General features: G+C 32.2%; 1 protein-coding gene across 1 annotated transcript; it reads left to right on the forward strand.

Annotated features, from left to right (window-relative positions):
* Positions 1–14: 14 nt before the first annotated feature.
* On the forward strand, positions 15–14,279 carry LOC126740138 (ribosome biogenesis protein WDR12 homolog). The gene is made up of 6 exons (XM_050446057.1): positions 15–181; positions 238–537; positions 6,839–7,123; positions 7,181–7,400; positions 13,798–13,971; positions 14,035–14,279. Exons 1-6 carry the CDS (start codon positions 126–128, stop codon positions 14,257–14,259), a joined length of 1,260 nt encoding a protein of 419 aa, XP_050302014.1. The 5' UTR covers positions 15–125; the 3' UTR covers positions 14,260–14,279.
* Positions 14,280–14,324: the final 45 nt, after the last annotated feature.

Consider the following 14,324-nt stretch of genomic DNA (forward strand, 5'->3'; position numbering starts at 1 on the left):
TTGAAATGTCATTAGAAAAAAGTTAGGTTATATATCTAGGTTTAAAAGAAGTAAGGTTATATATGTCGCGTGAAAAACATAAATAAACAAACACGCTGTAATCAAGTTCCTTTCAACTAAAAAACATGGAAAATTCGAGCGAATGCCAGTTGCAAATTCGCCTAATTACCACCCAGGACAGGTAGGTCTCATATTTAAGCTTTTGACATAACTTAAGCGTTTTTTACCATTTCATAGTTACGCTGTTCCGGATGTGCCCTTTTCCGTGCCTACCAACATAGACACCAAGGGCCTAAACGAGCTCCTAAACCAATTATTAAAAGAGAGCAACGCCGACTATCTTAAACCTAAAGAGTTCGATTTTCTGGCCATAAATGAACTTATCAGGACTCCTCTGTTCGAACATCTCCAAGAGCGGAATGTTTCCAGTGAAGCCACTATTGATGTGGAGTATATTGAAAGGACACCCGCGCCGGAGCCACAGGAGAGTATTCTGCATGACGATTGGGTGTCTTCGATACAAAGTACTGAAAAATGGTGAGTATTCACTTTAGGGAATATACCAGTAAAGAGTTTGTATTCATTAGCAATATTCTGGGCATAACTTAGGAATATTTTTATACTATTTTATGTTAATATATAATTTTGAGGATAAAAATGTTATTCTGGGTTAAGGATTTGGATAGTTTAAGTGGGTTGTGGTTAGGACATATTGGTTCGCTATATTTCTTAGTAAATTTGCGTTATACAATAAAAGTATTCTTAAAATGGTTTTAGTAAAAGAAAAAGCATTTCTTATCCAATAATGTTTGTGTAATAATGATTCTTCTACCTCAACCACTTCCTGAGATAGAGACAATTTTGTCAACCAAGTCCAAGAGTACATAGACTCCTTAGAAGGTCTAAAATAGCTAATACATATAAAAAATAAAACAGGATATGGAATAGAAATTAAAATAAAACTTTATAGTTAACATTTAAATTCAAATACATTACTTCAGTAGTGATGATTACAGATTTATGAATACCTTCTAATATAGATACTACAGTAGAAATATTCTTTATAAATAAACCGAAATAACCATGTGTATGCACTTTAAATATATTTGAATAATCCATCTCATTAAGTTATTTACATTTTAAATGTTTCTCTACGAACAAGATTTTAGCATTTAACCACCTCTAAAGTAGAATTACCTACTTGAAGAATAAAAAAAAAGACGAAACCATACTTACCAGTTAATACTGCCTGTCCCTTTGTTATCCATTTTTGTACCTTTTTTAATAATTTTTGTCTTTTCAGACATCCCGATAATTATTTCAACATTTTCTATAAATATATTTGTCACTTCTTCAGAGTATTGAAGTTTTAGAACCTCCTTCTAGTCACAAATCATTAATTTTTGTTTTATTAATTCAAAATTAATTACTGTTTTAGTTTCTGTTGACTCTGTTTGTTTATTTGTTGAAAGTGCATTATGAAAATTTGTTTCCTACCATAATTGGGTAGTTACAAAAGAATGTAGAATATAAGATCCAATGCTATTTGTAGGTCATTTATTTTTAAGAAAGAAATGATCCAAGCAAGAATCTGAATCATTTGTTTTTGATAATCCAATATAGGGTAGAAAACCATAATTCAACATCAGACAAAGATATTCATTTACTATATTTATCTCTTTTAAATTAATAATTATATCCCCAGTGAAACCTCTATATTATTTTGTGGGATATTTACAAAAAATATGTGTAAACCCTCAAAAAGCAAATGAATATTTGAGTTTGCAGATCATAAAGTGCAGTTATTCCATAGGTTTGTTTGGATAAGGTAACAGTTACGTCTATTTATCATTATTTTTGACTTAACTAACTTACAGTGATTAACCTCAGTATTTAGCAGAGTTTTAATCAAAATTAAAACCCCATCATTTCTATTAACATTCATAAGATGAAAATTGAAAATAAAAATATCACAGTAGTTCAAGTTTAAAAACAAGCATAACAATTTGTCCAAATTTTCCCTAGCACTTGTCTAATATTCAATTGAAATATATTAATTGTATTATTTTATCATTAATTCATTTTTCCAAGGCAAGTAAGTCAATCAACTGTCCTGACTTCAGTAGGTTCAATGTCATTCAGAACATTTTCTTGATCTATTTGAATCATTCTGGTTCATTTTAGTACTAAGACAGCTGATATGGTATTAATGCGGAGGACAGCTAGCATCACCACATGCATGATTTACCTCCTATTTTCTTACAAATATTTTATCAGGAAAAATACAATTTCCACACTTCTGTATAGTACTTCAAACTTTATGTTGCTCGACATAGGTTGAGCATGCCAATGAACCTGCAGTTATGCCTTTTATGAAAGGATCTCCAACAGTTAAAACACCTTTGTTTGTCAAGATTTTGGCACTATAGAATACAGCTGCCAAACATTGCATGAACGTTTGGCAGCTGTATTCTAGAACGAGTTCTAGATGAAAGGTTCAGGCACTTCAGTTTTTTCTTTATCTAACAGATAAACTCCAATAATTTTAAAGCTGGTTGGTTGTTTTGTAGAAATTTTCACATTTACCTGCAAGTTTGCCTATTATGATGAGTTTCAGTTTTTCACCCTCCCCTTTTGTTGGACACTTGACAACCAGATCTCATCTTTCTTTGCCGTTTATATATTTTTACTTCCAATATTTAGTTCAGTTAAATTGACATTTTCTTCAATTATTTTATTTGTATTTTGTGTGGTGCCTGTTCTTTGTTACTATAAATGGTTCTGTATTTATAGGATTCTTGCAAGCCAACACATTGGCATTGACATTTTCTAAAGGGCATGCATCTTTCTTCAGAAGTACTTTTTATAGACCGAATTCACAATCATAGTAAGACCCATTTTCCTTAATTTAATTTTTGCAATTATTGTGTTTATCCATGTTTTCCACCAAAAACAAAGGATTAACTTACGAATACTCAAAATATTCTTGTAATTAATAAAAAGATCCCATGGATTTTCGGCGAAGTTCCAGAGATTTTTAAATTGCTGAATTTCCTAATTATTTACTGACTGACATTTTACATTACATTTTTACATGAGTACTGTGCCAAAAAATTGTCTGGCTTAAACAATTTGCACAGCTTTACTGCAGCTTTTCTAAGAACAAACTCCTGTTGACAGAAATAATACAGCATCCCCTACGCCCGTCACTAATGCGACTGAGAATAAAAAGGAGAGAATGTAAACCTTAATGTAAAGAAAAAGGTCATCCTGATAGGAGATGAAACTGCAAAGCAATGTTCTAAATATCTTTTTCCCCAGCTCAATACAGCATGTTCTTCATACACAGGCATCATTAAGCCATATGCCCCACAGGAAGAAGTTATATCAAATCTGTTTATAGAAACAATGAAATTTAGTAGTAAGGACAATGTCATCGTGTGTATACGTATTAATAAGTTTAAAACTTCCCTGCTATACAACTTGTTTTCTCTTGGAAAATACACAAATTTAATTCTGTATTTAACGTATGACTCTCTCGACTTATCACCTTGTGAGTAACTATATGGAATAAAAATCAAAATGTCTCGATTAGGATAATTGATAATTTCCCGCAGAAACCTAAACGAAATGTCTTAAATATATGTCAATTGTTTTTATTATATATAAGGGTATCCAGGTCCATAACTACAAATATTATAAACATAAGTTCAAACATTAAAATGGGATCTTCATCACCTCAGCTGATAGATATTTCTAAAAATATGAATACCAATAATACTAAACTACTGACGATAACAAATGATCCCTTAATACTTAATTCAAATAATGACAATGACATTTTTTTAGGAAAAAGCACCCTCAACTTACAAATTACTCCCTAGTTTTTCTCAATGTCCAATCTCTAAAAAATAAGATTGATGAACTTTTCTTATATTTTTGGACGGCCTGGGCTATCCGGACTTTGTTTTACTTTGTGAGCACTGGTTAAATAAACATGAAGTAGTATATTTAGAAAATTATGTTGAAATGGATAGGTGTTGTCGTGTAAATATGCTACATGGGGGTTCTATAATTTATATGCATTCAAGGCTAAGAGATAGAATATGTGTCCCACAGGGATCAGTGTTGGTCCCATTTTGTTTCTGATATATATAAATGATATGGCAAACCTTGATATACAAGATATATTTATTCAATTTGCAGATGATGCAACGGTATTTCGGCATGATGTTAGTGTTGAAAACCTAAATAATACAGTAAATAGGGATTAAGCCAAAATTAAAAAATGGTGTGACTGCAACAAGCTAACTTTAAATGTTCTTAAAACAAATGTCATGAACTTTAAATGCAGTTTGAGCAGAGTTTGCCTTGGAAACATTGATTTAAATAATTTAAATGAGAATAAGTCTTGACAACAAATTGAAGTTTGAAAGTCATATCAGATTATTGTGCAACAAGTTGGCGACTAATTGTTATGCTCTTAAAATCATAGCAAGAGAAGTAGAGTCTGGTATGGCCAGGAATGCCTATTTTGCACTGATTGAGTCACATCTGAGGTATGATTTGTGTTTTTGGGGTGCATGTACCAATCAATTATTTATGAGTGTTTTTATCTTGCAAAAGAGGGCTATCAGATATATTTGCAAAGTAGGTATAAGAGATTCATGTAGAGAACTTTTTTATTACTCACAAAATCCTTATGTTACCTTCTTTATTTATACTTACACTATCGGACAAAAGTAGAGAAACTTTTTAAATTTGCGTTTTATTTGAATACTTCAAAACTAATGCAGTTCTACACATAATGAAAATCAACAATAATTGTTAAGACTTAATTTGTATAAAGTAAAATAAATTGTAGAAGAAAATCCTAAGATTTAATTTAATTAAACAAAATATTTATGAGGCAAAAGTAGAGAAACTAAATTTTATTCCAAAAGTACAAGTTATTTCTTATTTCTATCTTAGAAAAATTAATAGTAAGTAGAGTATCCCTTATTGGCAATCACCTCGCGGCATCGATTTGGCATGGATTCCAACAGTTTCATAATGGTTTCCTCTCCAATAGAATTCCAGGAATCTTGTAAAACTTTTATAAGATCATTTTTATTACTGATCTGATGTTGCCTTACACGCCGGTCTAGTTCCTCCCAGAGGTTTTCAATCGGGTTAAGATCGGGACTTTGCGCAGGAAAGTCCATAACCCTAATATTTTCCGATAAAAACCAATCTTTGACAACCTTTGATTTATGTTTGGGGTCGTTATCTTGTAGGAATATCCAAGTCAAAGGTAAATTATCCTCAGCAAAGGGTAGCATTACATTTTGTAGGATGTCTAAATACACAAATCGATCCATGATACCCTCAATGATGGGTAATGGTCCTGTACCGAACCCAGAGAAGCAACCCCATACCATGCAGGAGCCACCACCATGCTTTACCGTAGGCTGTGTATATCTTGGATCGAATCTTTTGCCTTGTGGTCGATGTACCCATGAGATTCCATCGGACCCAAACAAATTGAACTTACTTTCATCAGTAAAAAGAACTTTTTTCCAGTCGTTGGTTGTCCAATGCAAATATTTTTGTGCAAAGTTGAGTCGGGCCTTCTGATTCTTCTTGCTAATAAACGGCTTTTTAGCGGCTCTTCTACTAAATAATCCTCCTTCCCTCAGTCGTCTTTGTATGGTCTTAGAACTAACATTAACACCAGGTAATTCACTTAAAATTTTATTTGCTGATTTGTGAGGATCAGACTGGGCAATTCTTTTTATCATCATTTCCATGTGTTTGGTTGTTTTTCTTGGGCGGCCACTTTTTTTAATGCTTTTTGTTGAATTTCGTGTTTTAAAATTAGAAATTGTCTTGCTAACAACGGACTTATGCAAATTAAGCGTTTTACTAATGTCCACTTGTCGTATACCACTCTTGTGTGCATCAACTATTTTTCTACGAAGGTCTTCAGACAAATATCTTCCGCGAGGCATGTTGATTAAAAAAACTATGCAAAACTATCAACAGAACTCACGTAAAGCGAACTAAATACTAAATTTGGACGATTGATATTTAGGTTTCTCTACTTATGTCCATCCGAAAATATTTGAATTCTTTTATTGTAAATAAACAACTGATAAGAGGCATGTAAAATGCGGTAAAAAAACGCAGTTGTTGAGAACTACAATATTTGTAGTAAATATTTAATTTAAATACATGGTTTCCGTAAATCAAAGAATTTTTAGAAGTTTCTCTACTTTTGTTCGATAGTGTATATGTTATACTATATTATGTTATATGTTATACTGGAAACGGTGCGCTGAATTCTCAAAAAGTACAGAGATCTCAATGTTGGAGATAGGCACCATTATAGCAGCAGAAGGGCTAATGATGTGATTTTGCCTGTACCCTCAAACTCATCAATAAAAAGGTCATTTATATTTGATGGTAAAAAAATGTTTAATCCTCTTCCAGCGGATATTGAGGAAGTGCAAAGTAATAGAGTCTTTATGAAAAGGGTTAAAAAAAAGGTTTGGTTGCAAGAGGCTACTATGAAGTAAATGACTTTAGATAGATTTTAACATATGACCTTATATATTTTATATTTTCTGTCGAATATTTGTCTGTGCCCTGTCAGAAATGTGTATGTAGTACTTAAGTTTTGCTGTAAGAGTCTTTCTTTTTTGAGCATTATTTTAGTTGCTATTTTATACTTATGTATGATTTGTGTATTGTTTATGTGTTTTTTTTTTTGTGTGTACCTATGTATGGTATATGTCATTCTTATCAAGAAGGACAAGATTATCTCTTATGACAATAAAGGATATTTTGATTTTTTCAGGATTCTTACAGGATGTTATGATAATACTGTAAGCATATGGACCCACCATGGTAAACCAGTGGCGTCCCTAAAAGATCACACTGAAATAGTGAAAGGAGTCACTTGGATAAACAAAAACGACCCATCAAAAGGCTTTATTTCTGTATCGCATGACCAAACTGCGATAATTTGGTCTTGGGAAGAAGGCACCGATAACGCCCTTCCAAAAATCCATTTGAGGGGACATGAAAAAGGAATCGACAGTGTGGGAATGAGTCCTAATGGGAAACGAGTGGCCACCGGAGGGTAAGAAGAAGACTTGAAAGATACCGATGAGAGGAGTTTTACGATTTTTTTTCTTAGTTGGGACACCAATTTAAAAATTTGGTCTGCCTCTGTGGAAACTGAAGATAGTGGTGAACCGACCAGTAAAAAGTCAAAAGGGAGTAAAAGTTTAGCCACAAGGACCCCTTTGCATACATTGAAGGGGCATAAAGAGAGTATTTCTTCCATTAATTGGGTGGATGAGCATAATGTCTGTACTGCCTCTATGGATCATACAATTAAGTTTTGGGATTGTGAGGTAAGAATTCATTCAAACATTTATATAGTTTTAATAATAACACATTTTATTTACGGACTTGCCATTTACAGGAAATGTTAAGTTTAAACTGTATTTACAAGTAAAAAGGTTCTTAGTATTTTCCTAAAACTACTGAGACAAAGATGAAAATAGAAGCACAAATTTTGTTAATAAGTTTATTCATGGTGTAATTTGTGTAGTAAAGTTCTATATAAATTACATCACACATTACAGGTAAAGTTAAAGATGTCCAATATTAGATATTGGAGTCTACGCAAAGATGTTTTGTTACTATTCAACATTTGTGCTCGTTTCTTGGCGAAAACTAAAGTAAAATTTGCAAAAAGGTAGTGGTACAAAAGGATAAGTCAATAATATACTCTTTGTTTAAGCCATTGTGGATATAATTGAATACCCCAGAATGATAAGTCGGTAAAAACCACTTTTTACGAAAATCTGGTTTTTGTGAATGAAAAGTCGGTATATCCGGTTTTTACCCAGTTTTCATTCTAAGTGAAGTCGTTAAAGTGTTTGGTTACTGCGTTGTTGTTTTTTACCGGCTGACTATTTGCTAGCATTTTCATGATGTCTAGTGACAGTGATATCGAAGTAATGAGCGATGATTTAGACCCAGATTATAGTGATAGTGCTAACAGTGATAGAGTCCATAAAATGAGAGAATATGCCGGTGACGTCAGACTTCGCGCATCTAAGCTGGCTATCGTTAAGCGTAGAAATTCTAGCAGATAGTTTATGACTAAACAATCAGTGCCGGGGGTGTATTGTGTTAAAATATTATTAAATAAATGGGTTTTAAAATACTGTTAAATAAATTTAAACTTTTCTTTGCTTTATTTATGCGTATGTGGATATAACTGTTAGCTTTACATACATATATTACTTTAGATACTCAAAATAACGTTTACGATACGTGTTAAAGAAATACATGTTTTTTTTTTATACTCATTATGATACGAACATTATTTGATATTCATTAATGTAATCGTCATTTAAGATTATGTCCTTTGAAATACTTTTGTTTAAAAATCAGTTGAAATCTTAAAATATAAAAAAAAATATTTAAAACAAGAATTAATTTTTAAAATATGTTTTAAAACATCTATTTCTTTTCTTTCTTCAGCTATTAAAGATATTAAAAATAAAACTCCACATAAGGGTATATAAATTTTACTGCTCATAAAAACACTACATAATATTATTACGGTATATAATACATATTCATATTATTAAATTAGTCACTATCTGACAAAATGCCCACATTGCTGATAATTGATTCGTCGGAACTCGTTTCCAAATCTTCATCTGATGAGCCAGTGTTTACCGTAAATTTTAGGGAATCTAAAGTTTCATCAAAAAGATTATGATCTTTTATATATTTGTCTTCAATTTTGTCGACATGGTCACAAATGCTTCTCCAATCATCGACAGATACTTCTGCAAATTTTTGCCTCGTCAAAGCTTCTACATCTGCTAACTTAAAAGTTGTGTTCCTGCTTGCTACCCAGTTTTTAACAGTGGCCCAGATTTTTTCAATGGGGTTCAATTCTGGGTGGTATGGAGGCAAACGCAAAGTTGAGTGTCCGTGACTTTCCATTAGTTCGTCAAGTTTGCACTTTATCGGATAAAATCTTTTATTTTGAAGAACTATTTCATAAAGTTCCGTTTTTGTCATTTTCTCGTCATGTTCTAGATTATGCTCCTTAAGCCAATCAATTATGAGTTGTTTCTTACTTCCTGAGGTAACATTCTTTTTTACTTGTACATTATGGTATGATGCATTGTCCAAAACTAAGACCGAATTTGGTGGCAAATTCGGAAGTAATTGGGTTTCCACCCATTTCATGAAATTTTCATGATTCATGTCGTCATGGTAATCGCCACTTTTAGAACCTGAAATGTTATAAGTAAGAAGTTAATAAGCACAAAATATATATTTTTTATATCTTACCTGAGCGGAATATAAGTAGACCGTCTTTAACAAAACCATTTTTTCCTCCAGCATGAACGATGATTAATCGCTGTCCTTTTGAAATGGGTCACAAGATTTCTATTTAATGCATTTATTCAAGATGGCGCTTATGTGTTATTTTGACATCTAGAACTGTCGTTTTTATGTCAAAATAAAATAGTAACGCATTTATTTTCGTACACTGATTTTTACCTATTCAAAAATCACAAAAATGTAAAACGTTAAAATAAAAAAAAATACTTTTTTATTAGGCCGCCATTTTGAAACGGGTTAAGATATGGGTCTAATATTTCAGGGTTATAAAGTACTCATTGAGACCTTTAAAATGAGGTACCACACGACCCCCCTTTCTATTTAAAATTTTTTCTCAAGATGTCGCCCAGCCGCCATCTTGGAATTTATCACTACCTAGTTTACAGTGAAAAATAGTATCTATAGACCAATTTACTTATGCCAAGTTTCAAAAATTTTTTTTGACCCGTTCAAAAAATAAATGGGGGGGGACTTCAAAGAAAAGCACTGTATATTAATTTTACCAAAGAAATAAAAACTATATCATAAAAAACAGTAATGTAGCTGTTTTGTATACCTAATTTTGTTTTATATTTCATATTTTAAACAGCCACAAAAATATCTATATTGTTATATTAATAATTTATTCAATTAATCCTTCTTCTGCCTCTTTATGCATAAACTCTGCTACATTGACAATAATTTCTCTTCCCTGGCTATGTATTATTTGCCCTTTCGTACCTAATTTCTTTGGCGACATCTACAAAACAGTTAAATATTTTACATAGATCTATAAACTAACTAAATGATTTGAATAACTATTCGTTCTTATTTTTACATGTTTTGAAAAAAAAAACAGACTATGAATAAAAAGACTATGAATATGAATAAAATCAAAAAACTTCAAAAATAAAGTTAATGTAAATTCTTTGTTTCTTTGGAGTTGCACTTTTGGTTTATTAATTTGCACTGTAAGATACCTTTTAAAAAAACTACTACATTTTCTTACCTTTAATACGTTAGTAGTAACAAACACACACAAAATAATAGTCTTTAAATTAAAACACACCAAAATTGGAAGAAAAAAGTAGGTAAACACAAATTAAACTGAATTTACACGCACACTCTACACTCTCAACGCGTTCCCAAGTGCGACGACACTGACTTATTGCGAAACACCATCGAACTTCCAAGGGTACTGTGATGAATAAAGCGGAGAGGTATAACTATTATAACGACTTTATCTTTTTCCTTGTGAAAGAGAGAGATGCATGTATTCACGGTCAAGTAAACCTAATCAGGGAAATATGGGGCCTCCCCTTTATTGATTTTTTGGTTTAAAGTGGGTTTGTGCGCATTTTACGTCACCGGCATATTCTCTCATTTTATGGACTCTAATGAAGTTAAGGAGAATAAAACCAGAAAAAGAAAAATAAATAAACATCTTTGGAAAAGTGTTCAAAGGAAATCTAACCTCAATAAAGGACTAGCATACACATCTAAATCTGGAATAAATATGCCTGCAAGGCGAGGTTATGAATGCGACTGCAAAAATAGATGTACAAGTAAAATCTCAGTTGAAGAAAAAGCAAACATTCTTGATAAATTTAACAACTTGGCTGATAAAAATGTGCAAGATTCCTATCTTTTTGGATTGATAACAGTGAGGTCTGTTGCAAGGTAAGAAAATATAAGTAACAAAAGATACAATAATTAGGTAATTTTTTTTATTATTAAAAAGCGACTTCTTGGAAAGGGCCATCCGATTGAAAATATTTTAACTAATAATGAATTAATTCAAACATCAAAACGAAACTCATCCTTGCATTATAAGGTTAGTTATGCGAATACCTATTTACTGATAGTACGTATGTAACAATATTTTGTATTTTAGATTATATTAGCAGCCGGACGTGAAATAATGGTTTGCAAAAAAGCTTTAGCGGGGCATAAAATTTGGTAGGATTGATCGAATTGGGCAGGCTAAAAAAGCAATTCGGCTCCTCCGACAGACAAAAGGGGTTTATCTGAAGGATCCAGGGTAGTTAAAAAACCAGAAGCTCTAATCCAACAAATTGAATCACATATAAATTCATTTCCTATTCGCATCTCGCACTACACCAGAAATAGCAGTCAAAGAAAGTTTCTTTCGCCCGACTTAATCGTGATGAAAATGCATGAGCTGTACGTGGAAAAGTACGAAAGTGAGAAATATCGACAGTGGAAATATCGTCGAAGCTGATAACAAAACAAAATTTGAAATCAACTATGATTTTTATCTACACATATTTAACACCAAATTTAATCTTTCATTTGGAAAACCTAAAACGGACATCTGCAATGCATGTGACAGATTCAAGAATCAAATAGATGCGGCGGAAAATCCAGAAGGAAAAGCTCGATTGAATCAAGAACACTCTGTACATCAAGCCAAGGCGCAGAAATTTTACGACCACCTTAAGCGGTTCAGTGAACAAGTTAAAACGGACGAAAAAATGGATGTTATTAGCTTTGACTATCAACAAAATTTAGCAGTACCCGTATTTCCAATAGGTGATATTTTTTATAAAAGGCAGCTTTGGGTTTATAACAAGTATTTTTACACGGCAAAAACGGGCCATTCTTATATGTACATGTACAATGAAGTCGAAGGAAAAAAAGGTGCAAATGAGACAACATCTTTCTTAAAACATTATGTGGACAATGTTGTTGATCCTTCAGTGGAGACCTTGTACTTATTCACAGATAACTGTGTTGGGCAAAATAAAAACATGGTTGTTGTCCAGATGTTATGTTCGTTGGTCGCCACTGGAAGATTTAAAATGATCTACCATCGATTTCCTGAAAGAGGTCATTCGTTTCTACCATGCGATCGCAAATTTGCTCTTATTGAAAAGGAAAAACGCAAAGTCACATACCTTTACGTGCCGGAAGAATGGTATTCAAAAGTGGCAAGAACCTCAAAAACTTTTACTGTTATCAATGTACTGCCACGGATGATAGGAGACTTTCGTTCATATTTCCAATCTTTCTTTAAAAAAAACATAAAAAACTTTACCGTCTCAAAATACAAAAGTTTTAAGTATGAGGATAAAAAAATCACCGTTTCTGTATGCCACAATATTGAAAGTCTAAACCAAACATTTATTGCATTTAAATCTAACGCAGATTTATTTGCTTTAAAGGAATGGAATGTAGCCCAACTCTACACTACAACTCTTCAAGTTAATCCAAAAAAACTTCAAAACTTAAAGGAACTTCAAGATTTCATTCCTGCAATATATCATGGATTTTATGACTCTTTGGATACAACAGAGCAACAGCAGGAGGAAAGTGAAACCGACTTATCCGAGAGTAGTGATGAATAAAAAAAATGTTATTGTCAATTTAATTTGATGTTTTGTAAATACAGAATGACAACTAGGTATATCCCTCTTTAATTTATTATTTTTTCTAATATTAGTAGTATTGCACAAAAAAACTAGCTTAAAAAACGTTTCAAAACACTTTCAATAAGCATTTAAATAATAATTTGCAGGTAAAAGTAGAACTAGTTTTAATACACTTGTTATTTTCATCTCCTGTAAAATTATCTTTTTGGTTTTAACCGAATTATCATTCTGGGGCACTCAATTTTGTAGTGTTTTTATTCAGTCTATTAATTTGGTTACATATTTATTTATTTGGTTATGAAATTTAAACTGTAAATTGTGAAAATGTGACGTGTCATTTTCAGACCTGAATATGGCCTAAATAAAATCTGAAACGTCGGAATTTCTTTTGGAGTAAAATTAGTTTTATAGGAGGTCCTAAACCTGCTACACTTTTTCTCTATAAACAGTAAACTAATACAGTCGACTAGTACTCTCTATTGACACATTTAAATAATTGTGACACCTTTTATCTGGGAAAGAAGTCAGGCAGCAGTTTTACCCTGAATAAACTTTCTTTTTTGACATTATAAAGATGCTTGCAAATGCTAAATTTCAACAAAATTTATATCTAAAACTATTAATTTTGGGCATGTTAGATGTACGACAAAAACGACGCGAAATCATATAAAGAATTCAGAAAAGCCTTCAAATGCAGGATGATTTGAAAAAGAAATTGAAATTCCTTTGTGCTTTGTAATATAAAAACTTCCAGATATTCTCCACATTTTTAAAATTTGAAGAATAACAAATTACGCTATACTCCAAGAACGTTATCGATAAATATAATCTCCACGTAAATAAACTTCTTCAATAATTGTTTTGATGAATGTCTTATTGTAATGGCAAGTCTAATTTTTCTATGTTGGGTTCTATAACAATGCGTAAACTGATCCTCATTATTGATGAACAAGGCAGCAACAATAAAAAATCTAATTTTCGTTATTTCTGAACATTATTTTAGCTCTATGGAATCTCCAATGAGATAGTGGACCAGAAGGCATTTTTAAGCTCATCTTGGTCCAATTTGACGAAAACCTTATTGGCGAGTTGTGCCGACAGGCACATAAGGCTTTACGACCCTCGTTCTACCGAGGGCACCATTTGCAAAACCATGTTTACTTCACATAGCATGTGGGTACGTAAGAAAGCCTGAAATAATCTGGTTTAATACGATTAAACAAAAAATTAATAATTTTAGGTCAGTAGCGTCTCATGGTCAAAATACAGCGAAAATCTATTTTTAAGCGGCAGTTACGATTCGACGGTGAAAATGTGGGATACGCGAAGCCCCAAGGCCCCGTTATACAACTTGCAAGGTCACGAGGGTCAAGTTCTGGCAGTCGATTGGTCCAATAATAAATATTTGATTTCCGGAGGTTCTGATAACTGTGTGCATATTTTTAAGAATCGACATGTCCTTTAATAAATTGTGCTTGCTGTTTAGTTTATTGTATTTTTTTTATTAAAGGCAGCTTGGATATTTTTAAA

This window comes from Anthonomus grandis, chromosome 9 (genome assembly GCF_022605725.1).
Source record: "Anthonomus grandis grandis chromosome 9, icAntGran1.3, whole genome shotgun sequence".
NCBI lineage: Eukaryota > Metazoa > Arthropoda > Insecta > Coleoptera > Curculionidae > Anthonomus > Anthonomus grandis.

Excerpts from the sequence above, each read along its gene's own strand:
- LOC126740138 (XM_050446057.1), top strand. The coding sequence starts at position 126 with ATGGAAAATTCGAGCGAATGCCAGTTGCAAATTCGCCTAATTACCACC. Across the intron at positions 7,124-7,180 it reads AAACGAGTGGCCACCGGAGG|TTGGGACACCAATTTAAAAA; the intron begins GTAAGAAGAAGA and ends TTTTTTTCTTAG. Across the intron at positions 7,401-13,797 it reads TTAAGTTTTGGGATTGTGAG|CTCTATGGAATCTCCAATGA; the intron begins GTAAGAATTCAT and ends ACATTATTTTAG.